This window comes from Mya arenaria, chromosome 4 (genome assembly GCF_026914265.1).
Source record: "Mya arenaria isolate MELC-2E11 chromosome 4, ASM2691426v1".
Classification (NCBI taxonomy): domain Eukaryota; kingdom Metazoa; phylum Mollusca; class Bivalvia; order Myida; family Myidae; genus Mya; species Mya arenaria.
In genome coordinates this window covers 69,578,185-69,593,591 of record NC_069125.1, presented here as the reverse complement: position 1 = coordinate 69,593,591, position 15,407 = coordinate 69,578,185, and the positions used below count along the sequence as shown (strand labels likewise).

At 34.6% G+C, this 15,407-nt stretch overlaps 1 protein-coding gene across 1 annotated transcript; it reads right to left on the bottom strand.

Moving 5' to 3' along the window:
• Positions 1–5,345: 5,345 nt before the first annotated feature.
• On the bottom strand, positions 5,346–7,786 carry LOC128231042 (uncharacterized). The gene is made up of 3 exons (XM_052943463.1): positions 7,194–7,786; positions 6,410–6,510; positions 5,346–5,428 (listed from the first exon to the last, which is right to left on the bottom strand). The coding sequence occupies exons 1-3, from the start codon at positions 7,784–7,786 to the stop codon at positions 5,346–5,348; spliced, it is 777 nt and encodes a 258-aa protein (XP_052799423.1).
• Positions 7,787–15,407: the final 7,621 nt, after the last annotated feature.

Sequence of the window (15,407 nt, the reverse complement as noted above, 5' to 3'; positions counted from 1 at the left end):
CTCTGGACAGACTATTAAGTTAATATATTTCACACGATCTGTTGCCCACAGCAAAACCATCAACCCGCAATCGCTCATTTGTCTTTTAATCACAATCTTGCACTCCTTATGTGACAGCCCACTACTCCTTCTCAACATATTCAGTCACAATCTCTAATCAACCATAGTGTTGTTTGAAACGAGGGGTCATGGTCACCCTGCACTATTTATTTACAATCGTTCACACAATCTACGGATCAAATCAAAAGCATCTTTACAGTCACAATCACTCACTAAGCCATGGTGTCGGACCGCAACCGTCCATTTACCTTTTCAGTCATAATCACGGTTTCGCTTGGCAGGAGGGGATACCCCTCCCGCACCCTCCCCGTCCAACTTCTTAATTTAATAACAATCTGTCACACAAAAGTGTTTTTGTATGGCACAAGAGTTCATCTGTCACACAATCCATGTATATTATTTTAGTCTCAGTCTCTTAACCGGCGTGTTGATAATTGAAAGGTGTTCCCATCCTTTGATCATGGTGTCGGACTGCAACCGTCCATTTATCTTTGCAGTCATAATCTCGTGCTCCGCCATGGTTTCACTTGGCAGGAGGGAATACCCCTTCCGCACCTTCCACGTCCAACTTCTTAATTTAATAACAATCTGTCACACAAAAGTAATGTTGCATGGCACAATAATTCCCCTGTCACACAATTCATATATATCTTTTTAGTTTTAATCTCTCATCCAGCGTGTTTATAATTGAAAGGTGTTCACATCCTTTGATCATAGTGATCTCAGTCAAAACCTCTCACTCAGCCATGGTTGTGGCTCTAAGACACCCCATCCATCTTTTCGGTGACAATATCTCACTCAGCCATATTATATGTAGCGTTTTCTGAACTGGCCAACTGCATGTCAGAAGTTTATGAAATTGATACTTTCCTTTTATGATTTACTGAATAGTGTTTTTACAAAATAATCATACCGGTTACATGTACATGACAAGCTCTGCTACGTGTACCGGTGTAATCCATGCTCGTAATTAAATCGGTAATCCAACAGGAATAAATTCTTGGCAATTTCTATCCGATCAACAATTGTCAAACATTTAAATAGTATTGTAAAATCCATAATGACAACTACTGGAGAATGAACTGCCAGAATAGTGACCTTCGTTTAGAATGATAAACAATGCGTATGAACAAGAGAAAACAAAATATATATCTCCGACAATCTATAGAAATATAATTTATTTATCTTTGTGTGTTTACCAAAAGTATTCATAGTAATTGTTTATAAGCATACTTTGAACTGTTTTGATAACTACTGGGGTGCTTTTTGGCATCTCATAGTTTCAATTAACATACTCACGGAAATGGCCGATTTTGGCGATGACGAAAACTACCGAACGCAGTGTCGTCACGCTCTGATGAAATTTTGGTGTCCGGCATGCACGCGCTCAATATGTTTTATGAACAGAAAAATACTGGTTCTATCACCTTTACGTCTTTTTTTCAGGCTCATAGTGGTTGCACTTTTGAAAGAAAGTAGTGCTAAGTGTATATGTGCATAGATGTAGGCGTAATAGGGCTCTGCCGAGCTTCGCTCGGTTTAGAGCCCGTATAAATGGGTCGTGAGATCGTAACAAAGCTTATCACTGGACCAGTAAAATTTGGTTCATTCTGATTCATATATAACCCCGTTGATCATTGCCAGAGTCTTTGCCATAGTCCTGTTCAATAACTGTTGTTATCTCCCTTGAAATATTACCTCCCCTGAACGCTCTTCCGTGTGGAGAACTTATCTAAGTTCCGGTGGAGAGCAAAGTAAACTTGTGCGAAAATGAGCGAATCTACACCAAAATCGACAGTTAAAAAGCGACATTATTGTTGCATTTGCAGTAACTACAGGGGGAAAGTTGTGAATGAACTTTGTGTAACGTTGCACAAATTCCCAACGGACGATAAGCTCAGAAAACTCTGGATTAAACGTCTGAAAGCTGTCAGTCCAAACTTTGTGTCAAGTTTGAAAAACGATCGCCTTTGTTCTGTTCACTTCGCCAACGGCAAATACACAAAGGAAAACCCCGTTCCGTGTGTGTTTATCATAAACAACAAGGAAAAGATATTTAAATTATCAAAGGTAAGCCGAGTTTGTCGTTGTGAAACTAGTTTCATCTTGTTTATCATTCTTTGTGAATCACTAGCTACTTATTTTAAATATATTGAACAATATCATGAACATGTTTATCTAAACTTTAAATGAATGTATTTCACTGTTTACCAACACTATTGGAAATTGTCAAACAAAAGATTTGGTTCTGTTATGTTACATGTTTATAGTTTGCTAAAACAAGGGGGATTTTTTACCTGTTTTATTATCTGTATAATCAGGTAACGTACAATATATTGTTCTGGATCTGGATGGTACGTTGCAGGGCCTTTCAGCATATAAGCAACGTAGCATCATGAATATCATATCAAGGATTTTTGTTTGTTTCTGTGAAATATCGAAAATAATACTCACAAAATAGAACCATAAGAAATACTAAGAATCCTGTTTATTTATGTATTTTCAGGTGGAAAGTTCAGAACCGGCATACAAATGTAATGACGAAGACCAAGAGGCGGAGAATGAAGAGTATGATGGGCCAGACTGTACGTTAACTACAAGCAGTGTATCCGAGTATGCTTCAATCAAGTTTCATGACTATGCTGGCCAGATTGAATTTACTGTTCAGAAAACGCTAAATAAAGACACACAGGCTGACAAAGAAGGAGTGTCCTTTTCTAATCAGACGGAAGGGACTAGTTCAGTTTCAGTTACTAAGTGTAGTGTTTCAACACAAACAGAAACTCCATTATGTAAATGTATGTCAAAAACAACTTCTGAAGTTGGAGTACAAGTTAACAAACCTGACCTGACTGTGGAAGACATTAAAAGTAATGAGATGTGTATGTTTTACACAGGTCTACCTAATGTGGAAACTTTTCATTTACTTTTTGATGAAATGGATGATGTAGAGAGTCACACAAATAGATGCGGAAATGGAGAAAACAAGGGCCGGCCAAGAGCGCTACGACTTATTGATGATTTTTTTTTAGTTTTGATGCGTTTAAGATTAGGGCTTCTTCTTGAGGACTTAGCAAGGAGATTCCATGTGTCGAAATCAACATGTTCAAATATAACAAACCAGTGGATTTCATACAAGAGTGTGAAACTGTCAACATTAGTTGCTTGGCCATCCAGAAAGACATTAAAAGTTACAATGCCACAGAAGTTCAAACGGAAATACCCGAACTGCCGCATAATCATTGACTGCACTGATTTCTACACAGAAACACCACAATCACTTGCTATCAAATCAATGATGTACTCACACTACAAGTCACATATGACTTGGAAGGCAATTTTAGGAATAAGTCCATCTTGAATTATAACTTTCGTGTCGGACCTATAAAGTGGAAGCATTAGCGATAAACAGTTGACAATTAAGTCAGGACTCCTTGATTTATGTGGAGCTGGTGATGGGATAATGGCTGATAAGGGTTTTCTAATATCGGATTTGACAACACCACGCGGCATGCATCTGATTATTCCACCCTTGAAATTACAAAAGTTTAACCGCCGACAAGTTGAAGAAACAAGGAGAATCGCAAACTTGCGAATTGACGTAGAACGTGCTATGGAAAGAGTGAAAAACTTCAGGATTTTGCAAGGTGTAATGCCTATAACATTGTCTAAGCAAGCATCAAAAATCCTGAAAATTTGTGTTGCTCTGTCAAATTTGTTCCCACCATTAGTACATGATGATGAAGATTGAATATGATCATTGTTAAAAGACAGTACTGGGGAATATACTTTTATTAACATTGCTTCAGGCTTCTTTCTTGATATGTTCTTAAACTTGTTTAATAAAAGTTTATATTTTATGACGTAAAAGATCACATACATACTATTTAAAGCTGCGCTATCACAGATTTACCACTTTTACAACTTTCTTGCCAATTGATGTTGCCTAGTTAAGAACACAATTGCATGTTGTTTGCTTTGGTTTAATCACCAATATAATTGTTACTTTACTTCTGAAAATAAACTGTTACACACTTAATGTACTTTTTTATGATTTGTTGTTCAGTCTCCTTTGAGCTGGAATTGGCATTGCAGAGTTTAGTGCTCTGGCTTGATTAAACTGATTGAATCTAACCTCCACCGACTTACACTCATTATTCATTAAGACAAAACAACCACTCTCGTAAAAGACTTTATCATAGCATTTGTCATTCCAGTTAAATGAAGTTATGTAATACCAGTTAACAATCAAAGAACTGATTCAACACTCTAAAAACCATAGCCGGCAAGTGACATCTGTACATTTAGATTTACTTGGTTACCCACTTGACTCTTGAGTCTGAACACAAACACTGTTTTTCAATAAAAGAAGAAAAAAACTAATCATTTTCATTCCAAGCATTTTATTCAATTCAAGTATTGTTGTCAATGAAAAAGTTCATGATGATACATTTAATAAGATCATAAAAACATAGGTATAAATCAAAGAATTAATCAACGACACAAAAATGTTCATGTGATAGAGATTTAAGTCTGAGTTTTAGACTCGCACTAAAAAAGCTGAATCTTTAAAGCTGCACTCTCACAGATTGAACATTTTGACAACATTTTTATTTTTTTGTCTTGGAACTAGCAAATATTTTGCGTACATATCTGCAAACAGATATTTACGCTAAAATTTGCTAATTCCAAGACAAGAAAAAGAAAAAAAAAGGGAATAATGGTGAATCTGTGAGAGTACAGCTTTAAATGTTTCAAATAATGTATACAAAAATTAAATTAAAAGCAATTGTGTGCTTGATCGACGAACAGAATATGTGTTACTGATACAGCAATTTGTATCATCTTTGCTCTGACATGTATAACAACATTTGAACAACAAAATTAAAATGTTGCATTTCTGAGTCCGAGTCTCAATGTTACACTTGAGCCATTTACGAATATGGACGCAGGGCTCCATAACCAGTGCAATCCTTGGTTTAAGTTCCAGTAACTGACAGCTTTCCCAGACCAAACGGGTATTTTTATGTACGAAAAAAATGTTAGAATAACAATAATATTAACACTCATTTACTTTAAGTTATAAAAAGTACTTATTAGGTATCATATATTTGCATAGCAATCAAGGTCTATAGTTAACTTTAGCAAATGCAAACAAACTATTAAATGTAACAACAACATGCGAGCACCAATTCTGTTTTAACAAACCTTTTTTTGTCTATTTACACATGATGAACAAGAACTGTTTGATTTTTCTATTTACACTTTAAACACATTAAGTTTCTTTACATTAGTTCTTTACCCCGTTTGACACGCTCTGTGAACCCGTCTGGTATAACAGCCTTTAGATAAAAACTGTTCAGTTTACCTAGCATGTCAACCCAAAAATCATTATCAAACGGTATTCTCTCCACACTATGACCCTTCAAAGTCGACACAAAAAAATCACACCATTTTCTTTCTGTTAAGGCCATTTGACCTTGAACTTGGAAATAGTAGCTGTGTTTGTTTTCAAGGTTACTTCGCCATTCACTATTGAACAACAAAATGTTTTGTCTACACAGGCCTCTTCTGGTGAACAGTTTCTAAATTTATATGGGCATTTTATCTCTAAGACCCCCTTGGTGTGAGCACATTTCTTACAACAGTCTACTATTCCATCTGGGCTTGATCCCAAGTGTGGTAGACTTGGCTTTACCACAAGGCCAGATGAAAAGAGTTTCAGCCCAGGGTGAGTTATTTGAATACGCCTTTGGTACACACGCTTGGCAGCTGGTTTATGACTTCTGCCCCATCTAGTAGCTGCAGTATCAAATTCGTCATTGTACCCCATAATGGATCGCAACAAGATATCAGGTTTTGTTTCAGGTTTTTTCTTACAAATAGTTCCAAAACTGGAACTTGTTAACCTGCCAGCCCTTGCATTTTTCCGATGGTAACTTTTATGTTGTCCTTTTGTTGAGTTTCCAATAAGAAAACAGTCATCCTGCTTACAGTTCAATGATTTAAAATATGTTTCGAAATTATTTTCACACATTGAACTTTTTAAGTCAACACTGTCTTTGTAAAAGAAATCCACAGAATGAAGTTTGTGAAGCACTGGTATTGGCTCTTCTGGTGCAACAAGTTCAGAATCACTCAACAAAAAAGCATGTGGAGCACATTTTTTAAGTTTTTTTCCCAAATGCTAATAAATTCAGAGGTTTAACATTGTGCAGGTTGTCAACTTTACATTTAGTAGATGGGCTAACTTTCTGTAAAGTGTCATTTTCAAATTTCAGCTTTTTGAATACAAGATGCTGAGACCTTTGAGGGCTTATTTTTCTTTTCCTCGGCTGGTTCCAATTACATTTTGTTGAAGTTGAAGCATTCAAACCATCCTTCTGTTTGCAACCGATATCAACAAGGGCGTACAGGAACGCAGCATCATGGTTACAGGATTCCCCCTCCCTGAAACATGAAAAGAAAAGTTGTACGAGTATGATAAAAAAATTCTGCATTATTCATTGCAATTTAAAATTATTCAAAAACCTGTAATCTGACAAAACCGTGAACGGACGCACAACAGGGAGCTAGGAACACTTTTGGATAACGATGATTTAAATAAATTCATTGACCAACACCTCCTTCGAATTACTAGGCACGTAGCTACTGCTACTTTGGGATGACGCTGATTGAAATGAGTTCATTGAACGACACCCCCTTCCCCCCCCCTTCGGTTTGCATTTAAAATTCAGGGTATTTTCAAACAACCAGGCACGTAGCTAGGGCTATTTTGGAATGACGCAGATCCAAGTTATTTTTTTGATGGACTCCCCCTAGCCCCTTCGTTTTGTAGTTCAAGTTCAGGCTTTTTTTATTACAAAAACTTTGACCAGTCGAAATGTCATTGCACAGCTGCGTACAGTCAGCTATGCCCCTGTCAAATTTTTTTTATAATCACTGGCAATTTTGGTGCATCTTAAGCTTTTATTAGAACACCAACATTATTGCCAGATGGGATATCATTATAATGATGCTTAATAAAATAACGAGTATGTCAACACCCTGCATCAAAAGGAGATGTTATTATCTCAAAGTGCATGTATAAGTGCATGTATACATCTTATTCTAAATGTGAATAGTAAATTTACCCAGCAGCACAGTTGCATCCAGCAGCATGAACCTTTCCCGATACTTTAGACAGACAGGCCCATGGTTCATAATCCTTTTTTTTAACATCAGACCCTGGTAAGGACGGAATGACCTTTGCTCTTACGTAGCAGTGGGAACATTTATGTGATATCTGATTGTATTTCACACTATGGACATGTCCATCTTCGTAGAACACTTTGGCTTTTAATTGTTTTCTTGCATTCATGTTCTGATTGTCAAACGTGCGTGAACGGTTTAACACAAGGTAATTGTATAAATCCTGCGTCCTGAAGAAGGGAATTTTTAACACATCGTCCTCCCAACAACCTTTTAAACTGCCTGGCTCTGGCAATTTTTCACCTAGCGGCGTGGTAAATAATTCCTCCTGTCGTTCAAGTTTGTTGTTATTGTCCTGAATATTAATCTCTTTCAATGTCCGTTTTCCGATTTGTACAAGGCCTCGGGCATGTTTTATTAACTTCGGTCTATTTCCTGACACATGTGCTCCTCTATCTCGTAAATATATCTTAAGTTCACGCACTGATAATTTGTCAAATTGACACGGGTCACCGACCTCTTTATTCGACGCCATTATCCTGTCAATTGTTACTCACCGGAAGTTGAGGTCAACTACGAACGATAATTTGCTAAGGGAGGTAACAACGGTTATTGAACAGGACTATAGCTTCAAGCGAACAAAATGTTGGTGTTAACCACATTTTTAATTATTGAATATTAATTGTCTCTTAGGCCTCATCAAATTGAACTTGTTCATCGGATTTCTTTTCCAAAAAATAATGGGGTGAGCGAGCTAAATAATAATAAAAGTCTTGTTTTGCATTTAGCAAAAAAGAGGAGGGAGCGAAGAGCGAACAAATATATATAATCTTTTCACTTTTGCTCGAATTTTATTCTCTTTCTTAACTGAACAATGTTTGTATACAGGACAAAGATAACATCCGAGTGAAAGAATGATAACACTACAAGATATAGAGGATATTTGTTCAATTCAGTGTAAGATCTATCTTATTTCACGAGTGGTCACAGAAAAAATATTTTCACGAGTGGAAATATTATTTTTCTGTGACCACGATCGTAAACTAAATTTAACAAATTTTCTTTTTATTTCATGCATTTATCGTGTTTTTCAATATGTTTCCTCCCTTGAGTAAATTTTGTTTGACGATAGTCTCTTTTTGTGGCCTCTTTGCGAAGGGAAGAAACTTCGGCATACCCGCTATGTCAAGGTTACCTCCTTTTCGCACTAGCAGTCCGTTCACTAAAAAAAAGTTCCACACTTTAGGGAAATGCTTGTTGCAATTGAAATTATTTTAAGATATAACCCTGTTACCATCAACGAAACCTAACATTTTTAACATTTATTGACGCACAAAACAGGTATTTAATCAAAAGCAAATAAATAATAATATATCGCGTAGAAATACACGTGAATAAAAATGGAGCATGCGACATATTTTGTACATTTAAGAACAATTTCAACAAATTGAAATTAACAAATATGGACTTAGTGTGTAATCGTAAAATCAACGAAAGTCTGTGTTCAGTGTTTTTCGTAGTGTATATCTATCTATTCAATGTCGCTCTCAGACTCTGGATCTTACGGATTTTTTTCGGGGTGAATTCATGCTGTGCAGCCGAAGGATGTTTTGTTGTTGAAAAAGCGAATTAGTTTCATTTCTATTAAAGTTGAATGTCACGTTTCCGTTAGATTTTTGGAATAACGAGGATGTGCCCAAAAATGCTTTTGAGAAGGATGGAGCGCTGACTTCGGAAGTTTTCTCGACAAGATGTCTGAAATCACAATGGCCTGGTTGGTTTCCAATCTGCTTTAATTGTTCAGGTTTTTATGGCCGATGATCTGAACTGTTTGATATGGCGGGACTCCATTATCGTTCAGCTTTTGGACAAACCTTTTCTGAGCATTATTTTTAAAAAGAAAAATGAATTGTTAAACTGATGAAGGTAAACAGTTGAAGGAAAATGGTCAAATTCAAAATGTTTGTGCATACATGTACGCGGTTAGAGTTTGTAGGTAGAAATACATAAAACGGTAAGTTCATTTATTTTTAATAGTTATAATCAATCGCAAAATGTTTGTTTCATTAAAACTATTGCATAATTTGATATTTACAATTCTATATGATTCGGCCCATGTGTCTATTTCTGCACTACAGACGACAACAAACATGTACTCTTCTTGTTACATACGTGTTTTTTCTTTCAAGTCAAGGGAAGCAAATCTTATAAAAGATGAAAAAAGAAGTCCCGAGTTGTCTGCAGAGTGAAATAATTAAATGTTATCATTTCACTCGAGCCAGAGTGAAATGATCAATTATCATTCACAATTTTTTTCTTTCTTTCACCGATATGCATGAAATAAAATAGTTTACAGATATTAGTTTAGGCATCAAACAAATGCTTTTTGAGATCAAGCAAATGTATTGCTTTAAACTTTTTAATAAATGAAAGTATTCAAATTCACAGCTATCTAGGGAATTAAGCATTTTTTGCAAAGTCATTTAAAAAAAAACATATGCATAGCTAAGTTAAAGACTGGACACAAGAGCGCAAATGGTCTGCCAAACAACATACCCAAACATAATAACCTAATTTCCATTTTTCTTTTGGAAACCTTGTTAAAATAATTCTGTTAAACAATTTATCATATCTCATGCCATGGAAATGACTTGACAAGGTGACTTGAAAAATAACTCACATAATGAATATAGGCATATGCAATAAAATATAAACTGCAGCCATCACTCTTGCAATGAATACACGATTGGTGTTGATAACCATTTTAATTCAGGTAGAAAATTTACAAAAGACCTAAACAGTACTGTTAACCCTTTCGGTGCCAAGTATGTAACAGAAATTTCTAGCCAGCGCCAAGTTTATTTCAGGCTTCAACTTTTTTTATTTTTTGTCTTGGAAATAGCAAATTTTTGCGTAAATATCTACAAACCAATAATAAAAAATTGCTGACAAAAGATCAGATCGCAGATTTACAAATTTCCGTTTGAAAATTAATGTTTTATGGCTTTTTACCACTGTGACAATGAGCTAGTAGAAAAGATAAAAAGTATCGTTAAGCAGAATGGAAGGCCCTTTTAAAAAAAAAACACCAATTAAAAAACTAAGGACCTCACCGGTAGGCCTCGTCCATAATGCTGACGGTGGATGGCGTCTGATAACACATTTAAGTTATCCTAAATCTGGTGATAATGTAAATGCGAACTTTGAAATTCATTAAAATACTCATGGCCTATTACAGACTTACAGAGTTAACAAACAATATGCAATAATAAAATGGAATGGCGAACAATGGATACACATAACATACAAAGAATGACATGGAAATTACTCTCTACAACTCTACAACAAAACACATGTACAATGAGCAATGAACAATGACAAAATAGTTTGCATGAGAAGAAAAAAATAGAAGTGAAAAGGAAGATGGAGTTGGAACGAAATAAAATTTATCTTTTAAATTTGAACAAAATAATCTTTATGAATTTAGCTAATCGAATTATAGTAGAGGTGTCAGTGCTACAAATTAATTTCTGGAACTTTGTATTCGGATACTGATAGAAATATTTATCAATACACTTTTACCTATCAGCATAAAAAAGAACATCTCAAAAGATAATGAAACTCATCACCAAGGTCATTTATATCACATAATGTACACTTTCATAAAGCCTTATCAACATACATATAACCACCACTCACAACAGGAATAAAATTGTTCAAAAATCTAAATTTTCATATAATATAAGCAAGAGTCCATGAAACATGTGTTAGATAGTTTTCCAGCTTAAATTCTGTTTTGAATAATCTTTAGCTCATACATTTAGAAAAAAATGTTACTTGACTAAATTTGCTTATTCTGATCTTGCAAAGTCAATGTTACTTTACTTTTAAAAATATTTACATTTATAACCGAGTGAGAGAGCCAATACTCAGACAAACCTAGATTATTTAATACACTTTCCGCTTTAACAATCTATGGGCAACTGTAGACATTATTGATATGCAAATTATACATAAGTTTATATAGGGCAGCACAACATTTATCTGCTTTTTCGGAGACTAACGAACTCCAATAGTTTAGCATTCTTCCCTCAATCTTAAGATTAATAGGGTAAACACCAAGTTCACCAAGAACAATAAAAGTTGGAGTTGATTGATTTAATTTAAGTATCATTTTATAGAATTTGAGTTGAAATTGAGTAATAATAGAACTATTTTCAAAGCCCCATACCTCACTACCATATAACAAAATGGGAGTTACCATGTATCAAATCACATTTTACAGAAATAAATTGAACTAGATCATAAGGAAATAGTGAAAAAAGAATTAGCGAAAGATTTTCACCCTGGTGTACCCCTAGAGTACTACTGAACGTATTGGACAGCTCCCCATTACCTTTACAAAATATTTGGCCTTCTGATAAATATTGAATATTAGTTTCAAATTTTCCCGTCAATATTGTCAATTCAGTAACTTCATCCATAAAGCAGTTATATCAACACAGTCGAACGCCTTACGGTAGTCAATAAATGAACAATAAATTCGTTTCTTTTTTGAGTAAAAGTCTACCAACATCTTGAGAGTATAAATATGATCAACAGTACCATACTTTGCACGAAAACCCGCTTGTTCCTCAATTAGCAAATTTGAATCTTCTAAAAAGCCATTGATTTTATCATTTATGACTGAAGTAAACAGTTTCCCCAAACAACTTAATATTGTTATCCCTCTATAATTGTCTGGATCATCAGGATTACCCTTATTTTTATAGATTGGAAGGATAAATCCAACACACCAAAAATCAGGAACTTGACCAGAATTTAATAGTAAATTAAATAATTTACAATATATAGGAAACATTTCCTGTTTTAAGTACTTTATATATCCATTTAATATATTGTCCTCAGGTGAACATGCATTGTAATTCTTGATTTTACTACTAGCTTTTTCAATTTCCTTGACCGTAAAATGCTCATTTAACAAAATATTATATTCACTAATATCAGTTTATCACTATTGAGATCTTTAAAATGTTCATAAAAAGTTTGCAATGAAATCTTATTAAGTATTTCTCTTTTCCCGCCTGCTTTTTTTTTTTTTTTTTCAAAATTCCTCACTTTTTTCTCAACGCCTTTATGATAAATTTAAACTTTTTATTGAGGGATTTTTTATATTCTTTGCTTGCAGCCTTTAACTCATCGAAATTATGATTCGAATTAACCCTTTTATATTTACTTTTGCTTTCATGATATTGTTTTTGTTTAGCCTTATAATTATTATCAAACCATGGTATACTTTATGCTTCTTTTTATTACCAGACCGAACCTTGTTAAGTATAAGATTGCCATTACATTCAGCGTCTGTTAAAACGACTCCACTGATTTTAGAAATATCATTGACAAGTTTGTTTGTACACATATTAATGTCATTACAAGCATTATCAATGCCAGTACATATTCGACTTAATTCGTCACGACTAACACTTGCAAAAAAATCGGAGAATTTATCGTTTGACCACATATAAATAGGAGCCCTATTATTATCAGTCTTAGCATTACTGCAACAATGTCCTATATGTACTTGACTATTAAATATAAAATTAAAACTAACAGGATTATGAACATCTGACAATATAGGATCAAATAGAAGGATGTCAAACTTATCGATTTTTGGAAACAAGCAAGGTGACAATACAAGATAGTCAATAACACTAACCTTCTTACATGTGGTTTTGCCAATGAATACATCACTGCCTAATCTACCAATTACAATGTGAACATCAAGAGTTTTACAAAGTTCAATAAAACTTTACCTGTAATTATTGCAAACGTTGTCATCTGAGTGACGATCTGTCACAAAGCCTAATACTTCAAGATTATTCCTATTCAATTCACATTGAATTCTCCAAGAAGACATATATGCTGTAACCCTCAGCTTTAAGATCAATAATATCACTCTCTAACTTATGAAATATATCAACAGAGGAATAGAAAGAAGTTTCAGGTGGTATATAAATTACACCAAACATACATTTTTCATTTGAAAGCTTACTATCAAATTCAGACCACAAACAATTTTCATTGTTACAATCAACAAATTTAACATATTTCCATAAATAATCTTTGACAAAATCGCCTATTCCACCAGACTTCTTTAAGCCTCCAATTCTGTGAACATCTTGGAATTTAAAATCACTAACATCCACGTTATCGAAATCATCTTTGTCTCAGTTAAACAAATAATATCATATTTTAACATAAAATTCTCAAAAATCAGGGAAACGTAGTTTCGAGATACCACAAACACTCAAACAAACAAATTTCAGAGTTTTACAATCAAAACTTTTACAATATGCATGATCATTTAAATTATGACTAGAATTTATATCAATCTAAGATGAGATAACATGACTATCGTCTATAGGTTCATAATTCACAACATCATCGTTCTCAACATCATCCTCCTCTTCCTAGCCTTGATCTTCCAAGCCAAGTGCTTTCAGATCACTTGACTGGATACTTTGCCGACTAATGAAACGCACCACAGTCTGTCTTGGCTTCATAGCATAATTTCTTCCATGGGCTGTACTGCCTACACGATGACAAACACTTCTGTATATCTTAGTAAAAAGATTATCAGGACTTACATCTGGGGTGTCTTCGTTGTCCTTGAATGACTTGGCCACATTTACGATACTCAATACAAGTAAATTTTCTCCCTCATTTTCTCTGACATTATGCAACCTGATGTTTTTCCTCCGAGAGTATTGCTCAAGAGCATCATCACGGTACCTAGAAACACGAATATTACTTTTGGACTTTTCAAATTCCGGTAATTTCACAAATCTTTGAGGGAACCACTTACCATGACCAGCTTCCTTTCAATTAGGTCTTATTTAGCGTTCATTTGCCTCAATCTCCTCTGATGAAAGTTCATTTTGCTTTCCACTTGGGCCCATTTTCCCAATATTGCACAGTTGGAACAACTCAAGTGCAACTATAATATAACTTGTTGTTTGTGATCCGGAAGAACTGTCTGTTCAGGCTTAACTGCCGTTCATATGTTATAACAAGACGAAATTAATCGAAACAAAATTTATTTTTGTCCGCCATTTAGGAGCAAGCGGGTATCGAGGAATCAATTGAAACTGTCTCTTATTTTCTTTTGATGATGTAATGCACATGGTGTTTGAATTAGGATAAAAAATCCAAAATGCCAAAACGCGATATAAAATCCTCATTTCGATTTTAACCTATTAACCCCTGTGATTTTCAAAATAGTAAAATATGAATATTATGTAGATTTATGCTACCCAATGGGGGCAAGTTCTGCACAATATCATTTTGATTTTTTTCAACATTTATTTCATTTGCTCGTCTCTCACATATCGAAGTCGAAAACTTAAGATCATTATTTAGATGATTACAATTTTGGTGGATCAAATGAAACGAAAGATTACGAACTTTTGGTAAAATCGTTCAACTTCATCTGTGATGAACTAGGAATACCATTCGACGAAGAGAAAAATGTTGGCCCCACCAATAAACTCGTTTTACTTGGTCTCGAAATTGATTCCAAGGGAATTGTAATTCGAATTCCATTTTCAAAGCTAATAGAGCTAGATAATTTAATTGAAAGCGTTATGGCGAAATTTACTCTAAAACATTACAGTCTTTATTCGGAAAGCTTAGTTTCATCTCACAGGCAATAAGGCCTAACAGAGCTTTTAATGCGATTTTATGATGTACGAGTGTTCAAAAGAACACAGCATAACACAAAAAATGAACGAGAAATGAGGGAGGACCTTTCAATATGGCTTCTATTCATGTCTGACTTAAACGGCCTATCATATATCCATAATGATCATTGGCTTGAAAATCTTGTCAATTATTTACTGATAGTGCAGGCAGTGTCAAATTGGTAAGTGGTTGCTTCTTGAACGATTTTTTGTCTTTCTTTGCCTGGCCTCAGAGCTGGAGATACTCTGAAGTATTGTTTGTAAAAGTAAAGTACCTAGTTTTTTTATATACAGTATGTATGCACTGTGCTGCTTGTGGAGTTTTGTGCTGTTCTTCCATGTTTCTTGTTTGTGATTTTATGTTATCTCTTTGACGTTAACCAAGTGCCACTAAACCGGGTTTATGTTTAAACTTTT